The 27,391-nt window shown below is 42.9% G+C and overlaps 1 protein-coding gene across 1 annotated transcript in view; it reads right to left on the bottom strand.

The window, feature by feature from the left end:
* Map3k5 (mitogen-activated protein kinase kinase kinase 5) overlaps positions 1 to 27,391 on the bottom strand; it is a 206,277-nt gene that overhangs the window by 128,191 nt on the left and 50,695 nt on the right. The window contains exons 2-3 of the mRNA XM_041653466.1: positions 13,522 to 13,661; positions 205 to 228 (exon numbers count right to left, since the gene is read on the bottom strand). Coding sequence (XP_041509400.1) covers positions 205 to 228; positions 13,522 to 13,661 — 164 coding nt within the window. The remainder of the gene's footprint in view (positions 1 to 204; positions 229 to 13,521; positions 13,662 to 27,391) is intronic.

Genomic DNA, 27,391 nt, shown 5'->3' with positions numbered 1-27,391 from the left:
GGTATTAGTGCAGTTTCCCATTGTTAAAATATTTCACTATGATGGGCTAGAGAACACAATTGTGCTTGTACTAATATATGAGAAGTTCTAGAAAGAACTATAAGAAATAAAATTGATCAGCTGTGAGGATTTTAAAAAATAACAGATAAATTCACAGGAAAGAAAAGATTTACACATTTTTAGAAAATTAGGCAAAATACTCACAGTATTCTTCTGGCAAATGATTTCCTGAAAAATAAGAGAAGAAAAAAATACCTTAGCAAATGTATAGCAAAAAACCAGTGGCTCTTACTGAACTATTGTATGCAGGTAAATTTGTACTACCATTTATATTATTGATGAGAAATGTCAGAAAAACATTGGAAAGGCATTGATATTTGCAGTCAGAAATTATATATTTAAGCTTCTGCATATGAGAAATTGACAATCTCTTATCTCTCTAAGGGAGATAAGAGAACACAAAAGTGTCATCGTCACTTTAATAACAATAACATGTTACAAATAGCATGTACAAATTCACAAATAGGATAACCTAAAACTTACTTCTGGAGAAAGTGTATGCAGAGAATAACCTAATTAGGAAGGAGCTCCTTGAGAGAAGTATTAAAATGTTTGATTTCCCTAAGTACTGTCTCTCTCACATGAGGGAACGGACCGAGCACATCATGTCGGGTCGCTGGAAATAATAAAGGGTATTTAGGCCAAGAGTAGCCTCACACATTGATAATAAGGACAACAACAAAAGTAAGTGTAATTTAGATGCTTTTCAATGAGACACGTAATGGGTATCTACACCACACAGACAATATCCCCGTCTTCTAGGTTGCAAGGAGTGAGCTCCTGGAGATAATTTAGATGCGCAGCTTCCCCACCAGAGCTCGCATTAAAAGGCAGCCACGTCCATTTCTATTGTCTCTAGGCATCACAATAACTAGAGGCACTGGGGAGAGAATCTGGGCAAGACTGTGGTACACTAGCTTCACTGGTGGCGAGAGAGACATGATTTAGAAAACAGAAAATAGGACTGCATGTTAGGAAAGAGGGTATGAGTGTTGTCATGGAAACAGGAAATGTAAGGCATTTGTGGAGTCTTTCTGGAGAGTCCATCTGGCTCAGGAGAGCAGCCAGATCCAGCAAGGTGAGAGCAGAGACAGAGCCTAGCCAAGTGGCCAGCATCCGGATGCTAAATCGACACGGGGCCACGGGTAGCCACAAAGAGCTTCAGGATTGAGCAGTATTTAAGAGGGTTTTTTTTTTTTTTTGCATATTTCAGAACAGCAGAAGAGAAAAAAAATGATAGATCAGGAAACTGTATTCGACAGTGTTGAGCAGCGTGTGTGTCTGTGTGAGTGTGTCTGTGAGTGTGTGTGTGCACACACGTGTCCTTCAATACCTCATCATCTTGTTGGTGCAAAGCACTTGCAAGCCAGACTCACAGGGGGTTGGTTAAGGAGGCTGGTTGCACATTTTAGACCAGACTGGGATACATAGCAAGTTCCCAGCCATCCTGGGCTATCGAGTTAACAAACAAATAGACTTGTTTACATTTTAAATGAGTGTGAAACGCCCCCACCAGCTCATGTGGACACTTGGTCCTTGGGAGTGGTACTATTTTAGGAGGCTGTGAAACCTGCAGGACAGGGGTTCTCAACCTTCCTAATGTTGTGACCCTTTAATACAAATCCTTATGTTGTGATGACCCCAACCATACAATTATTTTTGTTGCTATTCTCTGTAGCAGTAATTTTGCTGCTGTTCTGAATTGTAATGCAAATGACTGATATCTGGTATGTAACCCCTGTGAAAGGGTCATTTGACAGCTCCTCCCCACAAGAGGGGTAAGTGTTGAGAACTGATGCTTGAGGAAGTAGGGACTAGATGGAAGAAGCTAGCCACTGGAAAATGAGTCCCAGGGATTATATTCCACTCTACCTCTGTCTGGTATGCATCTATCTATCTATCTATCTATCTATCTATCTATCTATCTATCTACCTATCTATCTATTATCTACCTACCTACCTATGTGTCTATTTTTCATCCATCTCTGTACTCACTGCTGTGAGGAGTCCCAGCCTCACACTCCTGCCATGAACTCCAGTAATAATGGATTGTCTCTCGAATCAGAAGCTAAAATAAATCCCTTCCCTCACAATTTGTTTCTTGTTAGTTATTTTATCACAGCAATAAGAGAGGTAACAATCATAAAGAGAAACACACATGCTAAAGGCAGAAGAAAGATACAAATGGCATAGGCTATGGTTTCTCCAAAAAAGAGATCCTTTTTTTTTAATGGTTTATTTTTATGTTTGGTGTTTGCCTGCATATATGCCTGTGTGATGATTGCCAGATCCCCTGGAACTGGAGATACAGACAGTTGTGAATTGCCATGTGGATGCTGGGAATTGAATCAAGGTCCTCGGGAAGAGCAGCCAGTGCACTTAACCACTAAGCCATCTCTCCAGCCCTGAGAAGATATTCTTATAGAACTGGAGGTCAGCTAAGAAGGTGGGTCAGAAGCTAAGCTGTGAAGAACAGAGCAAACCACGGAGGCAATAAGTGAGTGGGTGGGTGTCCTGGCTGGAACAGATGGAAAGCAGGGGCTCATGGAAGAATCAATAAATGTTACCCTTGGGAGCCAAGAAGACACTTCATTTGGGACTATAAGAAGAAAGAATTAAAGAAACATTTGAGAAAAACCTTTAATATAATCATTGAGGTAAAGCAAAAGGTTCATTTTGACCCAGAAATAAGAAGAGAGTGCTATCTTAGGTAAGAGCAGCAGAGCAAAGAAGTACGTTCTGTAACCACTTAGTGGTCAAGTGCAGCTTGTTTCTCTGTTTTTTAGACAGAATCCCAATGTAACCCAGACTGGTCTCAAATTCACCACGTTGGCAAAAATGGCCTTGAACTGCCAACCTTCCTGCCTCTTCTTCTGGAGTGTGCTACCACACCCAGGGTTTGCCAGTGCTAGGGCTTCTTGCACACTAGGCAATCACACTACCAACTGAGCTACACCCCTAGCCCGCCCTCCAAAAGTCTTTATGCTGAGCGATTTTGGAACAGTGTACAGTGCAACTGCAGAGGCAGGAGCACCTTAAATGTCCATCACTTGGAAATCTATTGAATACACGGTGGTATATCCTCACTTCCCTGGAACAGGAGCTACTGCTCCATTGTACACCAGGCACAGAAATGGAAGAGTGTGGAGGGAGGTGCTAGGGAGGCCTGATGAGCCAACGCCTCTGTGGAACATGACCACAGCCTCTGCTGGCTGGAGCCAGGATGCCGTGTCCCTGCAGAACTGTTCTTACGTGTCCTCTGCTTTCACTTCACACCATGCGAGCACTGTCATCAATTATGACCTATACGATGAGTCAACGGAGGGAGGACTCATCGCCCTGACACTCACTAGCTGCGTGTGTCCGAAATTTTGTCGCTCTGGGCTAATTTCTTAACCATAAGAAACACTTTGCTGTCTAATCCAGGAAGCGAGTACTTAACTTGCCACTCTCACTGGATCATAGGTTAAAACGAAATGATGGAAATGGGTGGCGCTACCCGAAGCACTTAAAAGCCATTTGTAACATGAGGTACTCATCACATCAAAGCAAACAACTTGACTCCTGTCAATCAGATCTAGGGATGTTGTGCACCCGTGTTGTTTATGGTTATGGGTAAAACAATATGAGGAGTCTTTAGCTTTCATTTCCAACAATCTGTGTCAATAATCAGGTTCCATTATAGCAAGACTGGAAAGTAATCATAGAGGATATTCTGTGCTGTTATTTCATTCTCTTCCTCCTCTTCTTTTTCCTTCTCCTCCTCTTCTTCCTCCCCCTCTTCCTTTTTCTTCTCTTCTTCCTCCTCTTCCTCACCCTCCTTTTCCTCTCCCTCCTCCTCTTCTTTTATTCCCTATCATTTTTTTCACATTTAAAAAGTATCTCTTGGTGGGAGTTACGTACATTCTTTCAGTTGGGTTATGAGTGAGGTTTTACTCACGCACCACTGACAACTTCCCAACACAAACTTCACTTTGTACTGTGTTGTTATTGCTGTCATTAACTTTCTTTTGGCACCAGCTACCTTTTTCAGCAACACCACACTGAATCAAATTATTCTAGCGCACACTGATATTGTTTTAAAAACTGTATTGTTAAAAAAGTTATAGGTGTAATGATTTTCTGTACAAAAAAGTCACAAGACATAGGAAAACACTGGTAATCTCAAAGATGGAGGACCCAAATAGGATGATGGGTTTATCTGCCATGATGATCAGATTCCACAGAAAGGACCATTGTAGAATGATGGCTCAGGCATATTTCTCACTAGCTCTTACATCTTAAATTAACTCATTTCAATTCATCTACATATCACCACAAGGCTGTGGCTTACTAGTAAGGTTGGTGTCTTTCTCCTTCAGCAGCTACATGGTATCTTTCTGACTCCGCCTTCTTTCCTCCTCTATTTCTGCTTGGATTTCCTGCCTTGTTCTATTCTGCCCTGCCATAGGCCGAAGTAGCTTCTTATTAACCAATGGTAATAAAACATATGCACAGCATACAGAGGGGAATCCCACATCAGGGCTGCCAATAAGTATATGGGATAATTATATGGGATGGAGAGCTTCTGTGATACCGTATGTGGGATAGAAGGCTTCCTGTGATACAGTAAGTGTATAGGATGTAAAACTCCATCCTGTGATACAGTAAGTGTATGGGATGAAGCGCTTCTGTGATACAGTAAGTGTATGGGATGAAGCGCTTCTGTGATACAGTAAGTGTATGGGATGAAGCGCTTCTGTGATACAGTAAGTGTATAGGATGTAGGACTCCATCCTTGTGATACAGTAAGTGTATGGGATGAAGAACATCATCCTTGTGATACAGTATGTGTATGGGGTGAAGAACATCATCCTTGTGATACAATAAGTGTATAGGACGTAGGAATTTATCCTGTGATACAGTAAGTGTATGGGATGAAGAACATCATCCTTGTGATACAGTACATGTATGGGGTGAAGGATTTCCTGTGATGTAGAAAGTATATGGGGTGAAAAGTAGATGAGGTCAGAACGCCAGTTTAAAACCTGCTGATTCTAGATGACAGCTGGTGAACCATGCAGGAGTTTGTCACAAGGGTCCATGGCAGTGCTGTTTAAAGGGAGGGGGGCGATGCTTCCAATTCACTAATTGCCAGAGGATTTCATAGGATCATAATTTTTAAGTGGCTTTTAAAGAAGTTTTAATGGATGAGTACTTTGCAACACCAGCTATGCTGGTAGATTTAAAGTGCTGGGGGAAATCCATTAGTAAGATAAGCATTCTATGCCTTTGGAAAAATTAAAATTTAGTTTCAAGTATAAATTCCAGCAAGATAAAGCTTTAAGAGAAGGAAACAGTACTGCAAAGAAGTGCATTTTTGTAAGTTTCAAAGCATTTTGTAATCTCAGTGGTTTTTACACGATACAGAAAAGAATTCAGTTTACACTTAAAAGTATTTGCAATAAAAATTATCCTGATGTTCTAATGAACTACAAACTAGCATAAATATCAAAACGTAGAGTATGGATATCATAACTCTTTCACAACAACATCTGTTTACTTCAGTGACCCATGAATGTGTTATCAGAAAGCCAGATTTAATGTCTAACATCATATTCAAGTTTTAGAGGAAATTAGCTCCTTCTGTACCTGCAGAAAAAAGGTCACAGGTCAAGTTGGAGAGAACTGTTTGAAGAAGCAGCCATGGCAACCGATCAAAAGCCAACCCCATTGCAGCAGGATCTCCTTTATTGCTGACTAATAGCTCATCATTTGTATATACACTTTGTTCATCCACTTCTCCGTCAACAGACATCTGCTGTCACCCCCACTGTTCTGCCACCACCAACGTTTCCCAGAAACACGGGCACACAAATATTTCTGCCGTTTCTTGCTTTGAGTCCTTTTGTGTACGTAGCCACAGTAGGACGGCAGGATCACACTGCAGATCTACCTTTAATGTTTTAAAGAACTGCTCTGCTGTCTAAAAGCGGCATGTTTTTAAGAGCTGACTTAAGGATGTTCTTACAGATTTGGCTTTGTGCACATGAGATTTCTAGTGTCACTTCCTGGAGAGATGCTGATCAGTTGCCAGCGAGGAAATAATGAATGTACCCAGGCAAGGGGAGGTGATGTGGGCCAATGTGTATGCGCCTCAGCCAACAAAAAGAGTGTGGGGGTAAATACACAGACAGACTGCCACAGACAACGGTCTGTTAGGGAAATTCCCACCTCTAAAGCACTTTCCAGTCAATAGCTTACGAGAAAAATACAACCAAATTTCTTGACTAAGGAATAATAATCAACATAGCTGTCACATTTGGCACAAGCCGCATGGCCGTCGGTCACGTGCACATCCAACTCTGGAGAGGCACTTTCTCTGCAGTGGAGCAAACGAGGGAAGAGCAGATGCTCAATTCAGAAAAAGAAAAAGATGCTGCGGAAACTTCCCATCACAGCCAGAACACAAGGAGAAAGAAACTAAAAATATTTGGGAGTTCCAATAGTCAAATCGTATGCAAATGTATGTAGTTATCATGTGCGCATAGAGAACAACAAGGCATAAACAATCGTTTCCTTCAAAACACTTCATTGGCAAGTGTCCCAAGTGTATAAAAAGTCTACCTCACAGTCTCACTTAAACTTAGATTTCATTAGTGATATAGTTGATGGCTCCTCACCCCTCAATTCAATCATCTCCACCACCCCAAAGAGGTAACTATTCTGAAGGTTGTGATTCCAAGCACACTTCTATCCATTCATAATGTAAAAGTGTATTACTGCATTGTCCTGCACATCAGTATTTTTGTATAGTGGGCATGATGTCACAAACGTAGAATATGATTCCCCATATGACCATGAAATATACATGTTATTGTGGAACATACCAGTTAATTCACCTTAAGTGCTTTATAATATTCTACTAAATGACTACCAAAAGATAGTCATTCTCCTATGAGATATTTTCTCTTTCTTCTGAGAAGAATTACAGACCATCCTACCTAAATGTTCTTGGTGGTATTTCTTTACCCGCGTAAGCCATGTTTTCTATAATACATGTTCCATCTCTGTATTCTTAACACTATTAGGCATTGTCAAGTTGCCCTCTTAAAAATTGTACCAATTCACCTTGCTGCCAGGCATAAGTTCCTGTCCCACTTATCCCAGCCCTGTCGTCGGGATTACAAATGGTTTTCTGGATTTCAGTTTTAATTTTGATACAGGGCTGCAGAGGCAAGTCTCTGACCCATGATGCCCCAGGAATCTAGAAGAGCTCTGAACTCTCAACCATCTGATGCACACAGCAGCATTTATTTTTTTTTTCATTCTAATCTGTTGTGCAAGTAGATCACATGAGGGAGGGGGATGTCCCCAGATGAAGGGAAGGAGAAGAAAAGTACCAAGCATAGGAGAAGTTCTGTCTTAAAAGAATTTTTGGCGATGAAAGAAATGGTTGTTAGGGCTCAGAGAAACAGTATTCCAGAGTGACCCTGCCATGCTGAGCACTCTGATGTAAAAGGCATCTCAGAACCAAGACCTCTCTGACCTTCTCCTGCATAGCGCTCTCTCTCTCTCTCTCTCTCTCTCTCTCTCTCTCTCTCTCCTGTCTCCTATCCTTATATATTTAAAGGTCAGGTCCTGTAGCAGATGAATGAGCAGGCAGAAAGAGCAGAATTGGCACTGCATACCACTGTCAAAATCCAAGTGAACTATGACCCAGGTTAGTGTCTGTTCTTTGGCCTATTTATCTCCCATTAAAAAAAAAAAAACAAACAAACTGTTTTATTCCATGCCCTGGGACATAGCTCCATGGTAGAGTAACTGCATAGCATCAGGCCCGGAGCTGAATTCATTGCAAAAACACAAATACTCCACTCATGGCTGGGGAGATGCCTCAGAGGTTAAAGGGCATGCCTTGCAAGTATGAGGGCCTACGGACAGACCCCTAGAAACCTACATAAATGTCAGGTGGGCAAAGCAGCTGTAGGCGGAGAGTGCTCTATTCTGCTCCGCCACAGGCCCAAAGAGCTTCTTTATTAACCAATGGTAAGAAAATGCATTCACAGTATACAGAAGAGAATCCCACATCAGCAGCCCACCAGTAATTTCTGTCTCTAGCTAACAAGACCAACAGCACTGGTAAACTCCATGTTTCACTAAGGCATCTTACCTCAGTGAACAAGGTATCCATCAACTTTAGGCTTCCAGGTGCATATTGCACCCATGTGTATACATACATACATGTGTGTATGTATATAAACATTATACACATGTGCATAATGCGAAGATATACATACACACTCAAGCATATCACATTCTCTCTCTCTCTGAAGGGGCAAAATCCCATTCACTCCTCCTCTGAGACCAAATATATCCCCCCTTCCCTCTCTCCCATGAAGAAAGTATTTAGTTTCAACTCTTGTCCTTCTTTGATTTTACACTCGGTGATCCCGAGTGTTTCCATGGCAGCAGCTGTGTATGCCTCTCCTTGTAATCTGTTGCCTGTGTCTACTGGAAGATGCGGTTATCAAGCTGTAGGGGGATGGGGAGGATCTTCTCTTTGAGAGCAAGCATCTGGACCACAGCTAGTTGGCCAGTGGAGTCCAGATACCTGCTACCACTCTGGCGTTATCCGCTGCCACTCACTGCGCTGTTATCCCTGATCATTTCAAATGCATGAAATAATCAGAAGCTAACGGTTATTAGCAGTCCCTGTTTTCACGGAAACATAAATCTCAGCTAAGAATCTTGTCTGTAAGTTCAAGCAGGTACTTGAAGTTCTTGCGATACTTAAGGAAAATTGTGAAAACGTAACAATCCCAAAGTAAGAGTCAACTTTCCTTTTCTCAAAGTGAAAAGATTTAAAAAAAAAATAGTTAATTTCCTATGGAAATACTAATCACAATTAAAGGCAGGCCCCATGCCCATCACTAGATAGCACAAAATGAACTCAATGGTATTTAGTAGACTTTTTGTCTCCTACGGCTTTTTCTGGGCTCACTGGACTTTTGCTTGTACATTATGGTTTCTGATTCTGCGCTTCTATGGGTTTGTTTTTTGTGTGCTTGTTCTCCGCGCATGTGTGTTTCTAGTTAGTTTGTTTTGCTTACCTGATTTTTTTAAAGAAAGAGAGAAATAGTGGACATGGAGTTGGGTGGGTGGGGAGGTGGGGAAGAGTTGGGAGGAGCTAGAATGAGTTGGAGAAGGGGAAACTATGATCAGGATATATTTTATGAAAAAATTATTTTCAATAAAAACATAAATAACTATATATGCTACCACAAATGCATGACAAGATTAGATTCCAAATATTCTTTCAAGCAATTCAGCCATAGATAAATTTTAAAGAACTTTTAGTTTCTTTTAATTAGTTTTTTCAAGGAGCCTACATTGTTAAGATTTTTTTCTATGACTTCTTTTTGAGAACTCAATGGCAAATAGGAATTGCTGCATCACAAAAAGATAGAGATGACCTTGCTGGTAGGGGAGTGGGTAAGCCGGCCCTGAGGGTATGAGATTAGAATAATCGGCCACATTCCCCTTGTCTGCCACGTGGAGGTGAGGGCACGGGAAAGACGCCCTCTCCTCTTTGCCTGGGCCACCTGCAGCAGAAGGAGCTGACTCTCTCCCTTACCAGCTGCAGCGCTGGGGCAAGTGGGCAGCACAGTAGAGCTGACCCTGTTACCAGCTTGGAAGATCTGGCCCCGCCCCTCATCTATCATATGATAGTGTGGGCAGGGGACAGACAGATAGACAGATACACACACACACACACCTACAGCTCCTTGCCTCCTGTGGTAGTGTTGGGAGAGCTGGTCCTAAGGTCATAAGAACAGGAGAGCTGTCCATGCCCCTCACCAGCAGCAGCATTCGGGAGAGCAGCCCCTACATCTTTCCTGGGCAATACAGCAGAGCTGGCCCTGATGGTGTAGGTGTGGGGGTGAGTCAACCCTGAGGCCATGAAAGCCAGAGGATCAATCCCTCCCCTTGCTGATCACTGCTTAGGCTGAATTAACCGTGGTAAGGCTGGAGAGCTCACCCTGGTGGTGAGGGCGAGGGGGGAGCTAGCAGGCTGACCAAACTTGAAATACCCAGACCCCAGAACCTGGGTTATGAGTTGGCGCAACCCAATATCCTCCCCATCTATGATCTCCTGGAGTACAAGTAGGGGTCCTGCAAATCCAAAGCTGCAGGATCTCCACGACACAGGACAACAACAGGATATCCAAGAGGAGTACCAGTGAGAGCCTAGTATTGGTGGTATGGCAAAAACCAGAGGCCTCAAACCAGACCAATGACTCTTTGCAATGAACACTTGCAAGTAAAGATATTGGACAAAAGGTTTACTGTGTGACTCACAGGTTTCATGATGAGATTTTTCTTTCTTTTTTCTTCTCTTAATTTTTATTTCATTTTATTGGGGGGGGTTGCAAGGGCAGAGGGTGGATATGAATGGACAGGGAGGTGAATGGAATCGAGATGCATGATGTGAAAATATAAAGAATAAATAAAATGAAAGTTTAAAAAGGAAGGAAGGAGAGAGAGAGAGAGAGAGAGAGAAGGAGAGAGAGAGAGAGAGAAGGAGAGAGAGAGAGAGAGAGAGAGAGAGGCTGAGAGAGAATATGATTGCTGCCTCCAACACAGAGCAGCAAACAAAAATAAAGCAGCTCAGCTGTCTTGCAAAGGAGAGGGCTTCTTGTTCATCAAGGCCGTCTGGCTAACTTAGCCCCAAAATAACCACACAGAAACGGTATTCATTAAATCACTGCTTGGCCCATTAGCTCTAGCTTCTTCTTGACTAACTCTTATATTAATTAACCCATTTCTATTAGTCTGTATATCGCCACATGGCAGTGGCTTACCGGTAAAGATTCGGTATGTCTTACTCTGGCTGTGGGTCCATGGCATCTCTCTCTCTGCCTTCTTTCTCCCAGCATTCCATTTAGTTTTCTCCCCCTAGCTCTGTTCCCCTACAGCTCTACTATAGTCCTGAAGCAGTTCCTTTATTAACTAGTGGAAGCAACCCATAGACAGAAGGACCTCCTACACCACAGCTGTATTTTCCTCGTGTCCAAGGCACATATATAAATGAGGCTAGAGCGAGAGGGAATTCTCTGATTCCGTCTAACCTGTGAATAGAGGGAAAGCCTTCATTTGTTTTATTTGCTTCTTCTATGGTAACGTAATTCTAAATAGTTGTTTTGTTTGGTTGGTTAGTTGGCTGTAACCACCCTGGCCGTCCTGGAACTCGCTCTGTAGACTAGGCTGGCTTTGAACTCACAGAGATCTGACTGCCTCTGCCTCCCGAGTGCTGGGATGGAAGGTTTAAGCCACCACTGACCAGTTAAACAGCTGCTTTTGTTCACTGCAGCTCTCCTTGCAGATAGGAGAAAGTAAGAGTGGCCAAGTTACACTTACTGCTAACTACAACCTAAAGGAATAAAGCTAAGCTGCAGCCGGGCCCTTGCAAGCTCCAGCTTTCTCAGCAGCACAGGACATTTTAGGACTTGGAAACTCAGAAGCTATAGAAATTGCTCTCTATTATTTCCATTCTTTGAAACAGGACTCTTTCGGGTTACCTCGCTAGAAACAGACTAAATAAGAAATGTGAACTGGGATGACCAGAGTTCAAGTCCCAGAGCCCACATTAAAAAAAAACAAAAGTGTGATGGTATGTGATGGTAATCTCAGCCCTTAGGAAAAAAATGGAGACAGGCTCATTCTTGGGGCTTGATGGACAGCAAGCCTAGCTGTAGGCCAATGAGAGACACTTTTATTTTCTTTTTTTAAAGTGAAAGTTCCCTGAGGGTGTCCTCTGGCCTTCATACACATAATTACAGCCATCTGGCATTTCTCAAAAACACCTAGAGAAAAGACAACAGCTTCAACAAATGGTGCTAAACAAACACAAAACAAAACAACCACAAAATCCTAGATGATGTCCACGGGTGGAAGAATGAAACTGGGCTCATATTGGACTCATATCGATCACACTATGCAAAAATCAACTCCAACAGACCGAAGACCTCAATGTAAAACCCCCCCAAAAAAGAGCTTGATCCCAAGACAAATGAAGTCCAAAAAAACCCAAAACAAAACAATCCCACTGCTAGCAACTGCTAATATTAATATAGCAAAAGTAGAAAGACACAGGTACAAAGAGCGACTGAGGTCTCTCAAAGGGTCCTTCTTGATAGATAAAAAAACAGATTAGGCCAAGTAGGCGAGACTGTCTTAGGACTGCACCGGGTTATGCCTCCCTAGTCCAGAACAACGAGCGTCTGGCAGGCAGTTAGATGTGTTTATCTAATGAGACTCTGTAGGCCATTCAGAGGAACTAGGCCTTAGTGTGTGGTAAAGGTGAGTTGGTACCAAGATTTTCTGCATTGATTTTCAGATGGAAGTCTAGATACAATGGCTAAGCCATGAGATTCTGGATCCTAAGACTTTGTCTCCCAAGTTGACTCTGATTTGTAAACTGGAAAATGGAAATGAGAAAAGGCCTCATGAAGCTCGCTGCCAGTTTCACAAAGGAACTGAGTGATCTCGGAGCCAGCAGCCCGGGTTTTTACAGCCTGCTTTTCAAGTAATTGCACAGGGTAAAATCATTTGCTTGGCAAGTACCCTTTTAGGTTTTTTTTTTTTTCTATTGTTTTTGAGACAGGTTCTCACTATGTAGCCCTGGCTGCCCTGGCACTCACTATATAGAGCAGTCTGGCCTTGCACGCACACAGAGCCACCAGCCTGTGCTTCCTGAGTCCTGGGATTAAAGCTGTGTGCTACACACCTCATAGATAGAGCCTTTCGGCCGACTACGTTGGATGAGTAAATGCCTGTATATTGGCAGTTGCTTATTAATGGAGAAAATGATACTACAGCAGGTTGAATTTTGCAGAAACATCGTTTCTGTTGTCTTCTTCCATCTTAGCTGAAAGTGGCTATGCAGTGAGAGGGTCTTATTGAAAGCACTATCAAATAGCAAGCAGACTTTTAGTTGAAGCCTGGTGAGCAGAGAGAAGTCCCCAGCCGTCTGGCAAAGCTTGGCATATCTCATATGATCTTTATCAACAGTATGGACTGATGACTTCCTGTTTTATGAGTTTCGTTATTGTAGATGCGTGTTTTGTTCCTGACATTTTGAGGCAGGACCTCTTTCTATGTCGCCCAGGCTGACCTAGAACTCAAGATCCTCCTGCTTGGATACCACAAGAGCTGAGATTACAGGCACCAGCCACCAATCTTCCTTGCTGAAACGCGACCTAGAACTCAGAAGTCAACCAAGCTTTTCTACTAGTGTATGACCACAGTTTTATATTCAGTGAGCTAGACCTCACAAGGTTACCAGTAATCCCTGCCCAATTACCGCACCAACAAAAATAACAACTCCCAAATGTAAGCTGCTTAGAACGTTTTGGGTGACAGAAATGCCGCCCTCACTGCTGGTGTGGAGGACAAAGGCTGAGGGAGCAAGGGTGTTACCTTCAGGGACTGAAGAGAGTCGGAGTTAGTATCACAGTAGAGGATGATGTTGTTGGCCATACTGAAGCTCTCTCTCACCCCGAGATGGTAAAATAAGGATGGCTGCCGGAAGGCGTCGCTCATCTCCACCACCGCAATATCTGCAAGCAGAAGAACCAGAAGATGATGCCTGTGTCATGCCCAGTAAGCATACATGTGTCTCAATAGCTCAGTACTCAAAGGAGGAAATGGGGAGAGAAGGGAGGGATTTTCCCTCTTTGTTTACCACTGAGTTTTGAATGCAGGTCTGCCGGAAGTGGGTTATAAGAATTCAAGAAACCTGTACTTAAAAAAAAAAAAAAAAAAAAAAAACAAGAAAAAAGTCAAACAAGTATTGCAAAGCAAGGAAGGGCTGCAAAGGTGAGAAGCAGTACCTGAGGCTCTGCTTGGTTTCAGCATTACAAGGTAATTACACCAGTTAGAAAACTGGTAAAAAGGTCCATAGACTACCGCAGTCACACACAAGATTATTTTTTAAACATAAATGCATTAGCCAGTCCACAATTATCTTTAAAATGAATATATGGTCAGTTTGTGGCAAGCATGATCAAGAAAAAGAAAAAACCTGGAGGTACAGACCATTGTGACTAGGGAAAGTAATATAATCACAGATGCAAATATTGCAAAATCAACAACGCCTCATTTCAAGTCACGAAAACCTGAAAACAGTGTCGCAGGAACAAAACTGAGCTTCCTCTCCATCTCCTTCGGGCACATCAATAAAAATGTATAAAGGGAGCTAATGTAATGTACCCAACATGGAGGGGAGGCAGGCAGCGACGGAACTAAGTCGGAGCTGAGAGGTGAAAGTCATTGCAGAAGGAGCTGGGAGGGCGGGGGACTTAAGTGACAAGTAAACTTCCTCAGTCTCTAATAACGCAATCCTGCCTGCTCGAAGACTGACCCAGGGACTTCCATTGCCTTAAGCAAGCATCAAAGCGGAGCTCCTAATGACTCCTAGTGCCACACTCGGCAACTCAAGAAAGACAAACAGTGCTGTGGGATTTTCCGATAGTAAGCAATCCATCTCTCATTGTTAAATACTGACCTCTCATAAATGGCCCAGAAATAAGACCAACTGTGGTGGTATGAATGAGAATGGGCACCATAGACTCATAGGTTTGAATGCTTGGTCCACCGTTACCGGAACTATTTAGGAAGGGTTAGGTGTGGCCTTATTGGAAGAGTTGTGTCACTGGAGGTGGGCTTTAAGGTTTCAAAAGCCCAAATCAGCAGCCCCGCCACCCCCATCTCTTTCTCTGCCTGCTGCTTGTGGATCAGGACATCAGCTCTCAGCTACTGCGCCAGTCCCATGCCTGCTGTCACACTCCCCACAGTGACAGTCATGGACTAACCCTCTGAAACTACAAGCAAGCCCCCCCCCAAGTGCTTCCTTTTACAAGTTGTCTTGATCAGTCTTAGTCAGTGTTCTATTGCTGTGAGGAAACACCATGACCAAGGCAACCCTTAAAAGGAAAGCAGTTAATGGGGTGGGGTGGGGGCTTGCTTACAATTTCAGAGGTTTAATCCATTATCATCATGGCAGGGAGCTTGTAGGCATGTAGGCAGGTGCTGGGCTTGTAGGCAGGTGCTGGGCAGTAGCTGAGAGCTTGACATATTGATCTGCAGGCAGACTGGAGGAGGGGGGAGCAGATAGACAGACTGGGCCTGGAGTAGGCTTTTAAAACTTCAAAGCTCTCCCCCAGTAACACACAACAAGGCCACGCCCACTCCAACAAAACCATACTTCCTAATTCTTCTAATCCTTTCAAACAGTTTCACTCCCTGGTGCCTAAGCATTCAAATCTCCGAGCCTGCAGGGCCATGCTTTTCCAAATCACCTTAGATAAGGTGTTTCACTATAGCAACAGAATAGTAACTAAAGTGCCACGTTTTTCTCTCACTTCCTTGACAGACCCTGCCCAAAACTACTTTTCAATAGGCCTGGAGGTCCTAGAGGAATGGTCAAAACAACCACAGGTTCAGGGGAGCTTCCTCATTCTCTCCAAATGGCACCGTGATGGCCACAGCTCATCCAGGGCGCAATCAGCACAGGCCATGAGGACTTCCTCCCACCCATGCCCTTGCTCCCGGTCTGACACTTCACAGCTGCAGGGTGTAGAACACGTGATGTTGGCTATATATTTCCTATTGTCCTTTCCTTCCAGACTTCCTGATTCAAGGGACCATTGAGTACCTGCGCTTTCTCCAGATCAGTGAGTCCCCTTTCCTTCACAGCCAGTTTCAATCTGTACCCTTCATGGTTCGCAAAACATGACCAACCAACCAGACAGCCTGAACTCTGTAGTAAATGCGGCGTCACCTCCACAGAATGGAAGGCTCCTTCTTCCTCTGGGTACTCCCTGAAAGAAGGCTGTATGCTGAAACTGGGTTTCACTCCAGACAGCAAGGAACTCCTGTTGCCTACAACAGACATTGTCAGGGTGAACACTGCATATCAAGGAGGATCCACAATGAGTCTCCTGTCTTTTATTCCCTTTGACTCATCCTGGGATGTATTATCAAAAACTCAGTCCAAGTCTAATCAAGATCTAGATCACCGAGGATTTCGTCCCTGTATAAACAGGCTCAATTCTAGACCTCTGCCTACCTGAGCATTACCTGGTAACTAGTTTAGCTCTTAAGTCTACATAGGAAGCCCTGATCTAACCTGGCTGGCCTTTCTCAATGTTTAGGTAAGACTATGTTGTTGAGATACAAATTCTCTGCCTTGCTTCTACTAAGAGTATACTTCAAATTAAAGCAAGTGTGTTATAGGTTCTCTGAGTTTCTAGCTAGAGCCTTCCTAAGAGGTAATCTCATTTAATCCTTTGTATCATTTTGTTACTGTTGGTCCCAGTTGTTAGCTTGAATCTATGAGTTGGTATTTCTGCTTATGTGTCTGTCTGCCACCTACAGATATTTTTATGTGAAATATTCATATAAAAAAGGTCCCCCAAATGCCATATAAACAAACAGGTATACACACAACCTTAGTCTTAAGTCCTTTTAATTCATATGACTTAAACACATCTAACAAATTATTTATTTGAAATTTTTAAAACAGAGATTTACTTGGCCTATGTGAACAATGATACCAAATAATTTAAATGAAATATTAGCAAAACATGACCAAATAACTAACAGCTTAAGTGTTAATAAACACGTTTTGGGAAAAACAAAAGTGACCAGGAGTATCTATGTCCAGGGTCATAGGGTTTTAAGAATTATCCAAATTACACAAGGATTTTGTACAAGAAAGTAAGACAAAAAGGAATTCGCAAGTATGAGAAAAAGATACAAAAAGTTATAGGCATGAAACACTTTTCTGGTTAAAAATTTACTTTGAATGAGAAGAGATTTTATGTTTTATCATAATAATACCTTACAGTTTCCACAGAGTGCCTCAACCTTTTGACATCTTTAAAAACTGAGTCTTATTTTAAAATCTGTCACATACCTATTAACCCACTATCCATTCTCCACGATGGGTATAGCTGACCTTTCTAGTGACTAGCCATGCTTAAGGGCTAAACCAGTAGGCTAAAAAAGCTAATATGATGGCAATACTTTGGCTCTTGTCCTGTTATCAGCTGTGTCTTAGGGGACTAGGGGACAAAAGTCACCTCTATAAAGGCCTTACAGCTCTAGTAATATCAGAGAGGGGTCACAGAGACCTCTAGAGACTGGACATTAATGGAGACATGTTCTACAAAGAAAAGAGTCATAAAATACCCACAGGGCTTCCAGGGATCAACAAGACCTTAACCAGTCCCAGTATACAGCACAGCTGCTCTTAGAACCCCTAAGGAGCTAAGGGGTCCTCCAAGGTCCCTAAAAGAACCCCTAAGGAGTCTCAACTGTCCATAGCAAAATCAAATTTGAAGTTTTGCCTACCTATATGGAAAACACAGAACAGTAATATACTGCCCCCAAAATAATCAATAATATTAAAAACTAATTTTCACAGCCTCAACCAGGGTTCTCATCCTGACATGGTTGGCCCGGAAATTCGATGCCCCAAAGTTCTACAAAAACAATTGTTCAAGTAACCAACTTTCGTCAATTTACAAACCTTCCTAGGACCTTGAAACTCTCAACAGCAAAGCCTTCCCTGGATTTCCAATAACAGATTCAGGAAGTGCTTGGCGTTTTTCTTTTAAACTTCAAACCTTATTATACAACCTTACCAATAAATTCTGCTACCTTATTGCCAGATCCTAAACCTGAGGTATATCTATGACCATCCAGTGTAGAAACCATTGACCTGCTGCAATGCTAACTGGGATGTACAAATCTCCCCACTTCCCAACCTGAAGCCACAGACAGAAGCAGTTCCATGGTGGCAGGGCACAGGTTTCTGCAAACAAAGTGCGGAGCCTCACTGAGGTCACAGCATCTGGACGATTTCAGGAAAAATTCCACCTCAGACCAATAAGCCACTCATCCCCCTTCTTACGGCTCACCAGACACAGACATGAGGTTTGATGTCACCCCGTGTTTCCCAGGTGGAAGTGTTGGATATATGCATGAAGGGACTTAATACTACACGCTAGCCACAGAAGACTTGGTTAGCCCTGGGCCAACACTCAACAGTCGTTCAACTCGCTTTCCTGTATGAGTTGTAGAATAGGCTGTTGATGGAACACTGTATATTGGCAGTTATAAAGATAATCCCCCTAAGATTTGCTTAAGACTGTTTCCTGATATAGTAAGTCTCTAGATCTGTGAAGAGGAAGCATCTCTTTATTTATGCAGGTCTCCTTTGATTTATTTAATTAGCATTTTATAATTTTTCAATATACCAACCCTATACACAGTTTGTCAAATTAATAGGTTTCAAATCTGGGGTGCTATTGTGAAGGATATACTTTTTGCAATTTGTAATACTTCATTGTTCATAGGCAACTCTGGAAGATGAAACTGAATTACGCACATTGACTTCTTTGTTGGTATGTTCTTTGGGGTCTCTACACAATTGTGTCATCTATAACTGACAAGGTTTTTGTTTCCTCCCGTCCAACATCTATGCTCTTTACATCTTTTGTTTGCTTTTCCCTTAGCTAGGGCTTCCAGCAATATGGCACCTTCTAAGAAGCTGTATTTTATTATCTAACTTGAAAAAAATCTTTATGACAACTTTCTGGATCTTTTGGGTAACTTCTCACCAGTAGGTGAAAACCAGCTTCCATGAGAATGGCTGGAAGGCATGAGAACACTTTGAAGGAGGATATTTCAATAAACAAACACGATACTCTGCACTTGCCGAAGCGCACACTCAGGAGGGGCGGTTTATTGCTCTCTCTCACCAACACACATCTCGCACTTAGTGTGTGTCAAGCACTAGATGAACTCAGTTCACCTTGAGAATGGACCTTGGCGGTAAATAATATTAGTATTTTGGGGCATTTGAAACAGAGACAACATCAGCACAGACTGACTAAAAGGCAGAAGCATCAGGATTCAGATCCCTGAATCTGGCTCCAGAGTTCACGCTTTTAGGTCGTCCCTGAGTAACATCCTGTACCTGCAGGAGATGGAAGTTCATGACCTTAGAACACAAATGAGGTTTGGACAAAGCAGACTTGGGGACCAAAGCGTGTTCCTCCTCCCACCTGATTCGTGAGCAAATGCAAACTCCCTCCCTTCCTCTTTCCATCCCTTCCTCCCTCTCCCCTCTCTCTGTGTAGCCCTGGCTGGCCTGAAACTTAATATATACACCAGACTGGCTTTAAACCCACAGAGATCCACCTGCTCTGTTTCCAGAGTGCTGAGATTAAAGGCGTGAACCACCGTGCTCAGCCCCAGCAAGTGCTTTTAATTTCTACTCAGTTGAGTTCTCTGGTAATGCTGAAAATGTTAAATAACCCTAGACAAAGCCAGTCATTTTAAGTTTAGACAAAAAAAAAAAAACAAAACAAAACAAAACAAAAAAAAACCAAAACAACAACAACAAAAACTCCAAGATTTTTACTTAAAGTATACTTTGTTTCCTTGCCCCAACCGGGTTAATGTTAAATGGAGCATAAAATTAGATTAAGTGATAGATTACTAAAGCATAATGAAGTTCAGGGCAATAACAAACCTGTTGAGCCCAATTGCACTTTGATCATCAAATAACATGATTCGTAATATATGAAGTTTGCATTTCTCCTCTTTAATTGAATTTTTCCTTTCACAATACAGTATCTGTTAGTTAAATGGCCCACCTGAGTCACTGCTGTTCCTAAAACCCAGAGCTGAAAACAAAAACATTAATCTCTTGCTAATGTTTATCTATTCAATAGATTTTTTTAATATCAGATAACTCACAACAAAGCAAGAGCCTAAGGATCAATGTGGCTAGTACTATACATCTATAGGAGGCTGCCCACCAGATGGCACAGGGCCATCTCTAAGAGCTTCCCAAGTTGTCACACAGGCCCTCCCTATCCAATCACAACGGGTTAATTCCTAAGGCAACATACTAACACCAATTTAATGTGACAAACATCCTGAATACCTATCATACACACACGGCTCTGTTATCTGTGATGAACTGTGAAAGTTAAAAGGGAAACAGAGTCCTGCCTCCTTTGGGAGGGGTTAGAAACACACATTGGCAGGTGCTGATAAAAAGGTCAAGGCAGCTGGCACTGTGGAAAAATCAATAGGGGCACTCAGAGGTTGGAGCACTCGGTGCCATGTGGCGAGGTGAGGCGCACCAGTGTGAACAGGGCACTGTCTGCCTGGAGAGCTGGAGAACGGACAGCAAACCCCAGAGAGTGAGCGAAACACAGCAGTCTCGGCCCATGAAACGGCCGTGCAGGAGATGCCCAGGGGAAAAAAAAAAAGACGCCAGGGGGATGGTCAGAGAGAAAGACAGGACACTAGGTCAACCATTCCCAAAGGATGAAGCAAGAACGGACCCCTAAAGAACACGCCATCCCCCAAATACACATCCTTTGACTCTTGCATTCCACTGGTTTTTCCCATTTTATGAATAATTTGATGCGAGATACAACTAAATCATTTTATGGGGGTTTCTAAAATGTTACTTAGGATCTGCAAGCAGTGTCCTAGAAGGGTTCTGAAGGTTAGATAGATACGAAAGTGACAAGCATATAATGTTGGGAAACTATGACACTCCTCCTGTACGCTGAGAATGTTGGAATTCCTGCTGGAATTCTCAGGAAGGATAAGAGAAGACTCTATCACTGTCCTGATGGACTGTCCATTCCTCCTACAATCACTATCCGCCTAGCTTTAGTAGCACAGCGCCAGCCTCTCAGCTGTCACCTGGCTAGCTCTATTGTGTGTAACGATGTACATTTCTGTCAATCAAATACACAGGTCCACATTTGCCTCATCAGCAAACTAACACGCACGTTGATTCACACATGAAACATCCTCTATCATTCTCTCTTGCTCGCATTCTCTCTCTCTCCTCTCTCTCTCTCTCTCTCTCTCTCTCTCTCATTCTTTCCTCCTCCCTTCCTCCCTCCCTCCCTTCTTCCCTCCCTCCCCCTGTCTCTCTGCCTGTCTCTCTCGGGGACTGAACCTAGCACCTCAGGCATACTAGTCAAACAATCTACCACTGAAGTACATCTCCATCCAAAACCCATTCTTTCCTCTTTAAAGATTATTTTTATCTTAAGTGTATATTTTGCATGCATTTATATGCATGCGCTATGTGTGTGTGCCTGGTACCAACAGAGGCCAAAACTGGTACTGGATCCCTTGGAGGAGGAGTTAAAGATGATTGTGAGCTGCCATGAAGGTGCTGGGAACTGAACCTGGATCCTCTGCAAGAACAAGTGCTCTTCCCAGATGAGCCATCTCTCTGGGCACCTGTACCCAGTAACCATTCTCAAATGGCTAAAGGAATGAAAATGGCATCTCCCCAACCCAGCCTAGTCCTGACTGGCTTAGTTAATAATGTGTCATAATTGGACTGAGGTAGTTTGCTGAAGCTACTGATTTTCACCTGAGAACGGAGGCCTGGTAGAGATGCTCAGAGGGGCGTCTGGCACCTCCAGGGGTGGCCTTTACAAAGCTGGACAGGCTGAAGAGGTAACTTAGCTAGAAAGAGCTTGCTTGTAAGCATGACAGCCTGAGTCCTATCCCCAGAACTCACATCAAAAATCCAGATACGGCAACACACCTCTGGAATCCCAGCACCGGGGAGGCAGAGACAGGAGGACACCTGGGGCTCACTGGACAGTCATCTGTCTGAATCAGAAAGCTTCAGGGTCAGTAAAAGGCTGTCTTGAAAATTAAGGTGGCTATTGGTTAAGGGAGATGACTGATACTAATCTCTGACTGCCACAAACACAGGCACACATGCACATACACATGCAAACATGCACACATATATACAACAACAATAAAATTAATAACTGCACAAAACTATTAGGATTTTATGGGTGCTAAAGATAGTAAAGATTCTATGACTGACAACCATATGCAGCCATTGCAAGAAATGCGCAGAGGAGGCGCGTTGAGCAATTTAGCATAAAAACACGTATGAAGACCATGTTAATAAGTCAGTATCTGGTGATGAAGACTTATCTGAGTCTTTCTCCTAGAAATGATCTGGAAGTCAAGTTTATGGAAACATAAAAAGAAAGCCAACATAAATAAGTTTGCCTTTGTCTATCATCTACCCATGCCCGTGAGTTTTAATTAGAAGTGTGCAGGACCAAAGCTTGCTTTGAGAGCATAAGTCTACAGTCGGTGGGTGGATAACAGACAAAAGAAAAATGGAAGGAGGAGGAGTCACTTACGAAATGCCCAGAAGAAAATGGGCCCCTAAAATAAGGTAGAGAAAGTACGAAGGTGGGCAGTAGATTTTAGGGTTTGGATGAACACAGACAAAAAAAAATGAAAGATTATGACATGAACCCAAATAATTAAACATGCTCATGAACACAGAAAGGGACACAAAGCAGAAACTTCTTTTTTTGCAGTACTGAGTTTCAATTAGCTCACACTAAAAGTCAGACCAGTGTATGTACGTATATGTATTGCTAGATGTTATACACATGCACTCATGCCGGTAGTGACTCAGCAGAAAGATTTGAATCAGAGGGAAAGATTTACAAGTCTCCGTGACAGGTAGCAGTGAGGGCAGAAGAGACTGTCCAGCCAGCACCGAGCAAAACTGTGAACAAGGACACGGGAATTCCCCTCCTTGCTACACGCCCAATGGAAACACAGAGACACATTCACCTAAAGACATGCAACGAATGTTCATAGCAGCCCTGCTTGTAATCTATCATCCGGAGAAGAAGAAGAAAAAAGTGCAGCGTAAAGAAAGAGGGTGATGTGGAGTGGCAACCATGCTAAGGTCATCATAGTGAACACTGTGAGGAGGGGGGCGAGGTCAAGTGGGGCCCTCTTTCTGGGGGGGAGTGCTGGTGAGGTGCTGCTTCTCCACCTAAGTGCTGGTTCTTGGGCATGTTTGGGGAAAACCAAAGCATCTCTGGTTAACCATTTTATCCAGAATGTTAAAAGAGCTTCCGTGGCCACTTACCAAAAATCTGATTGCCATGAAACAACAGAAACTTCTACTGCATTTTAAAGGTCAAAAGTCCAAAACGAAAATGTCATACGGCCAAGGTTTGCGTTGTGTGTGCATGTAATGTCAAACTGCCCTCTGCATCTCCTATCAAGATATTCAGGGTGGCATTTTAGGATCCACCCAGATAACCCAAGATGCTCTTATCTCATAATCCTTAACCTGTTCACAGCTGCAAAGACCTTTCTCCCAAATAAGTTAGCCCGAGAGCATCTAGAATTGTGCTGTAGATGATGGGGCAGGAGAGGAACAATTTCTGTTGCCACGAGCATCACGGAGCTGTCACCACCCGAAGAAGGAGGAGAACGCAACAGAATTCAGGGTGTTGGGTGAAATGAGGAGATAAAGGTTATGAGTGGAGAAGACTCCAGAGACCTGCAGAGAAACAGGATTATTAGCCAGGATCTCTGATAAGGATGTTTCGTAAGAAAATGAGGAGATCAGATGACACTTAAGAGCCAGAGGATTTTAGGGTTGGCTCAGTACATTTGAATACCCGCAAAAAATTAGGGCACCAAAGGGGTTAACTAATGTAGATGGGACAGAGGGGTTAGATTCTGTGGCAGAGAGGAGGAGTAATAAAGAAAGGATATTTTAAGTACAGGAAGGGAAGTATTGCATGGAAAAGACAAAAGAAGGATGAAACGGAAGGAAGGAGGCTGAGGTCTCTCGCTTTAGCTGGTGAATTCTGCTGAACAGAGAGCTGGGGTCCTTCCACAGAGAGAACGCTCCAACCAGGAATGGCTGGACCCACCTGAATCCTGAGGGCATGACCAGACATATGGCCAATGGTGGCTTGCTGAGTTTCTGTGTGTTCCATTTGCACTCAGAGGAATTCATTAGTGTTTCTGTCACTTGTGAGAGTGACAATGGTACCAGAGCAACAGAACGAGATGTGAACCCAGCTCCTTGGGAGACCGCCAAACCCTACTTGGCCCTGGCTCTCATATGCTTCCAGAGAAGCTGTGTGAAGGAGAAATGATGGACCTGGAGAAACTGCAGACTATCCAGTCTTGTAGAACCTAATGGTCAGAGACCAAAGCCTGGTCCAAGCATAGAAGGTTCAGCCTCATGAATAGTTATTCTCAGTTATAGGTGGACTGGGTTGCCAAAGAATCCTTCCTTTCCAGCAAAGAATTTGGAGCACACAACATTGATGGTACCCAAATTCTGTTTTCAAGGAATCCTTTACACCAGCTCACAAAGAAGCTAGATAAGCCACGATATGTATCTTCTACTGGGCCAATACTTTACGAAGATATTATTTTCTACAGAGCTCGTGTGTGTGTGTGTGTGTGTGTGTGTGTGTGTGTGTGTGTGTAGGACAGCCCTAGATGTCATTCATCAGGCACTATGTCCTTGTTCTTGAGATAGGGTCTCTCACTGACCTGGGATTCACTAAGTAAAACAGGCTGGCCGACCAGAAGAACCCCAGGAACTGCCTGGCAAGGGCTCCCCACTACAGGGATTGCTAGTGCACGTCACCATGCCTGTCTCTCACAGGCACTTTTCTGTGCATCGGCTGGCACTGAACTGACGCCTCAATTATAACACACACGACAGTCCCCTATATACTATGGCTTATTAAACACACAAATTAAGGTCTTTTGTTGATTTGTTTCCCAAGACAGGGTTTCTGTGTGTAGACCCAGCTGTCCTAGAACTTGCTCTGTAGGCCTCGAACTCATAGAGATCTACCTGTCTCTGCCTTCCCAGGACTAGAATTTAAGGTGTGTGCTACCCCTGCTTGGCTTACAAAATTGGGTTTATATTAGGTTATATTACTCTCTTTCCAAGTTTCCAATAGGGTCTAATTATGCATTTATTCATTTATTATTTACTATGGTTTCTTATATAGCCCCACACTGGCCTCAAACTTCCTTCTACCTACACTTCTGAGGTGCTTATATCACAGTTGTGAGTCACCACATCTGGCTAAGAATTTATTTCTTAATACTATGATAATAACAATAGATTAGGGAATGATTTAGAAGGACTATATGGCATTAGATGGGCGTGGTACTACATATCTGTTCAAGGTAGGGGGATAGAAAAAAAAAACTAAAATCCATTATCAGGCAGAGACCATCCTCTGCAGCAGAGGTAGAAATAGGTAGAAGTGAGGTTTCTATGGTGGCACACATATCTGTATCAACATTTCCAACTGCTGTTTGCTCCTCGGAATCCTTATACCTCCTGAAGGTATCTGGGTTTAAACCATCACACATTCGGCTTTCTACCAACTCAGTTCACGCAGTATATCACAGCCCTAAGTAATTAATCTTTCTTAAGACACTAAAACGTCAGAACTTTCTATTGAAAAGTCTGAAGGTTTTTTTTCAAGGAGTTTAATGTGCTTCTGATTGCAGATGAAGTGTAGGTTATTTGTTTCTTGCCTTGCTTGATCAATTTTAATTAAAATTTCCAAGTTGCATCTTCAGTCATGCTCCAGCAAGGTCTCAAGCACCCCGAGAAACTGTGTAGCTGTGAGAATCTTACACGAGTAACCCCACTCCCCACGCACACCAAGTATTGGACCCAGTGAACTGACCGTTGCCTCAGCTGCATGAACTTCCAGCAACCATCTGGGAAGGAGCCTGTTCCTCACGGATATGCATCTCGTGCAGGGTGTTACTGTCTATCATTCTAGACATTCGCGACCTCTTCACAGAGCTATCAAACAGCAGCCGGAGAGAACTTACACATCCCCTGACATTGCTCTCCAGCAAAAATATCTGCGGCCATTCCATCACGTTTGACTGTTTTGATTGAAATACTTTCCTATCTTTGGTGAAGGAAAACTTTCTCACTCTCATTTAAGTGTGCTATGTTTACATAGCACAGCGATCCAATAACCACAATTCGGACTCTAGAAAAACATATGGGAAAAATGATCTGGTTTTATTTATTTTTAATTACTGGGGGAGAGGAGAAAGAAATTGAAAATTCAAAGATTGAAGGGACAGTGTCAGTTTCAATGTAGATCTTATTTGGATCCTGCCAAAACTACAAATTCATCAGCTTTGTGAGACAAAGTTTGGAAAATGGTCAGAATATCTCATGACATTAAGAAAACAATTATTTTAATGGAACTGGAAAGAGGGCTCAGTGATCAACAGCATTGGTTGCTCTTCCAGAGGACCCAGTTCAGTGACCAGCACACACATGGCAGCTCACAATTATCTGTAACTACAGTCCAACACCCATTTCTGGTCTCCAAGGACACCTCATACAAGTGGTTCACAGACACACATACACAGTTAAAACACCCATTACACATGAAATAAAATGAAAAAAAATAAAAGAATCATTTTAAGTGTCACAAGGTACCGTGGTAGTAAGCCTTATCTTTCATAGGAAAAAATATGTAACATGGTAGTTAAATTGTATGAATGCTGAAAATGAAAGGTGGTGCCTAGCTACACACTATATATATATATATATACATTCTTCGTCCAAAAGATTTTATTTTCTCCTCAGGGGGTGGTGGTGCACACTTTTAATGCCAGCACTATGGAGGCAGAGGTAGGTGGATCTCTGTGAGTTTGAGGCCAGCCTGGTCTACAGAGCAAGTTCCAGGATAGCCAAGGCTACAATGAGAAACCCTGTCTTGAATATAATATATATATATATATATATATATATATATATAATTTCTGGCTTGGGGGTATAGCTCAGTAGCAGACATGACGTAGGAAATAAGCGAAACCTAGATGTACACTGTCTACCTGGCAGAGAAGACTGCTCACCCTGGTAAGCTTGGAGGATTCCCCCCTTGACTTCATCCTCTGTGCTCGTAAGTCTAGCTACATCTCAGAGGTGTGACTGATCACCAGGATGCTCCAGGATTCAGGAGCTCAGCCATAGACGTTTCTCACTGGGTTTCAACCACGTGCCAAGAGGTATCTGGTCTTGCCTGCCTGCCACACTTTTGCTCAACACCTCGTCAGATTTACAAATCTCCTAATGGTTCTGCAGTTCTGACACAATAGACGTGTAAACATGATTCTGCCGGTATGATTTCATTCTTAGCGCATGTGTTGACATGCCGTTGCAGTTCAACAATTCATTGCGGGAAGGTGTGTTACACTTCCTTCTTGAGTACGACAGATCAGGCAAATGAATAGGATTAAAACCCTCCACTGCCAAATCATCTTTTTATTGCTGACAGACTGACCTCCCGAAATGGAACCTGTGAGGCTTTTTACTCCCAGTGTCAACTAAAACTAAATGATCTTAAGGAACTCACTCTAGGAATTTTGGTATTCCTCT

The sequence above is a fragment of the Microtus oregoni genome, unplaced genomic scaffold (genome assembly GCF_018167655.1).
Source record: "Microtus oregoni isolate MIOR12 unplaced genomic scaffold, Mior012 000006F_ref0000085, whole genome shotgun sequence".
Classification (NCBI taxonomy): domain Eukaryota; kingdom Metazoa; phylum Chordata; class Mammalia; order Rodentia; family Cricetidae; genus Microtus; species Microtus oregoni.
The sequence above is the reverse complement of the archived record's forward strand: the minus strand, read 5'-3'. Positions and strand labels throughout refer to the sequence as shown.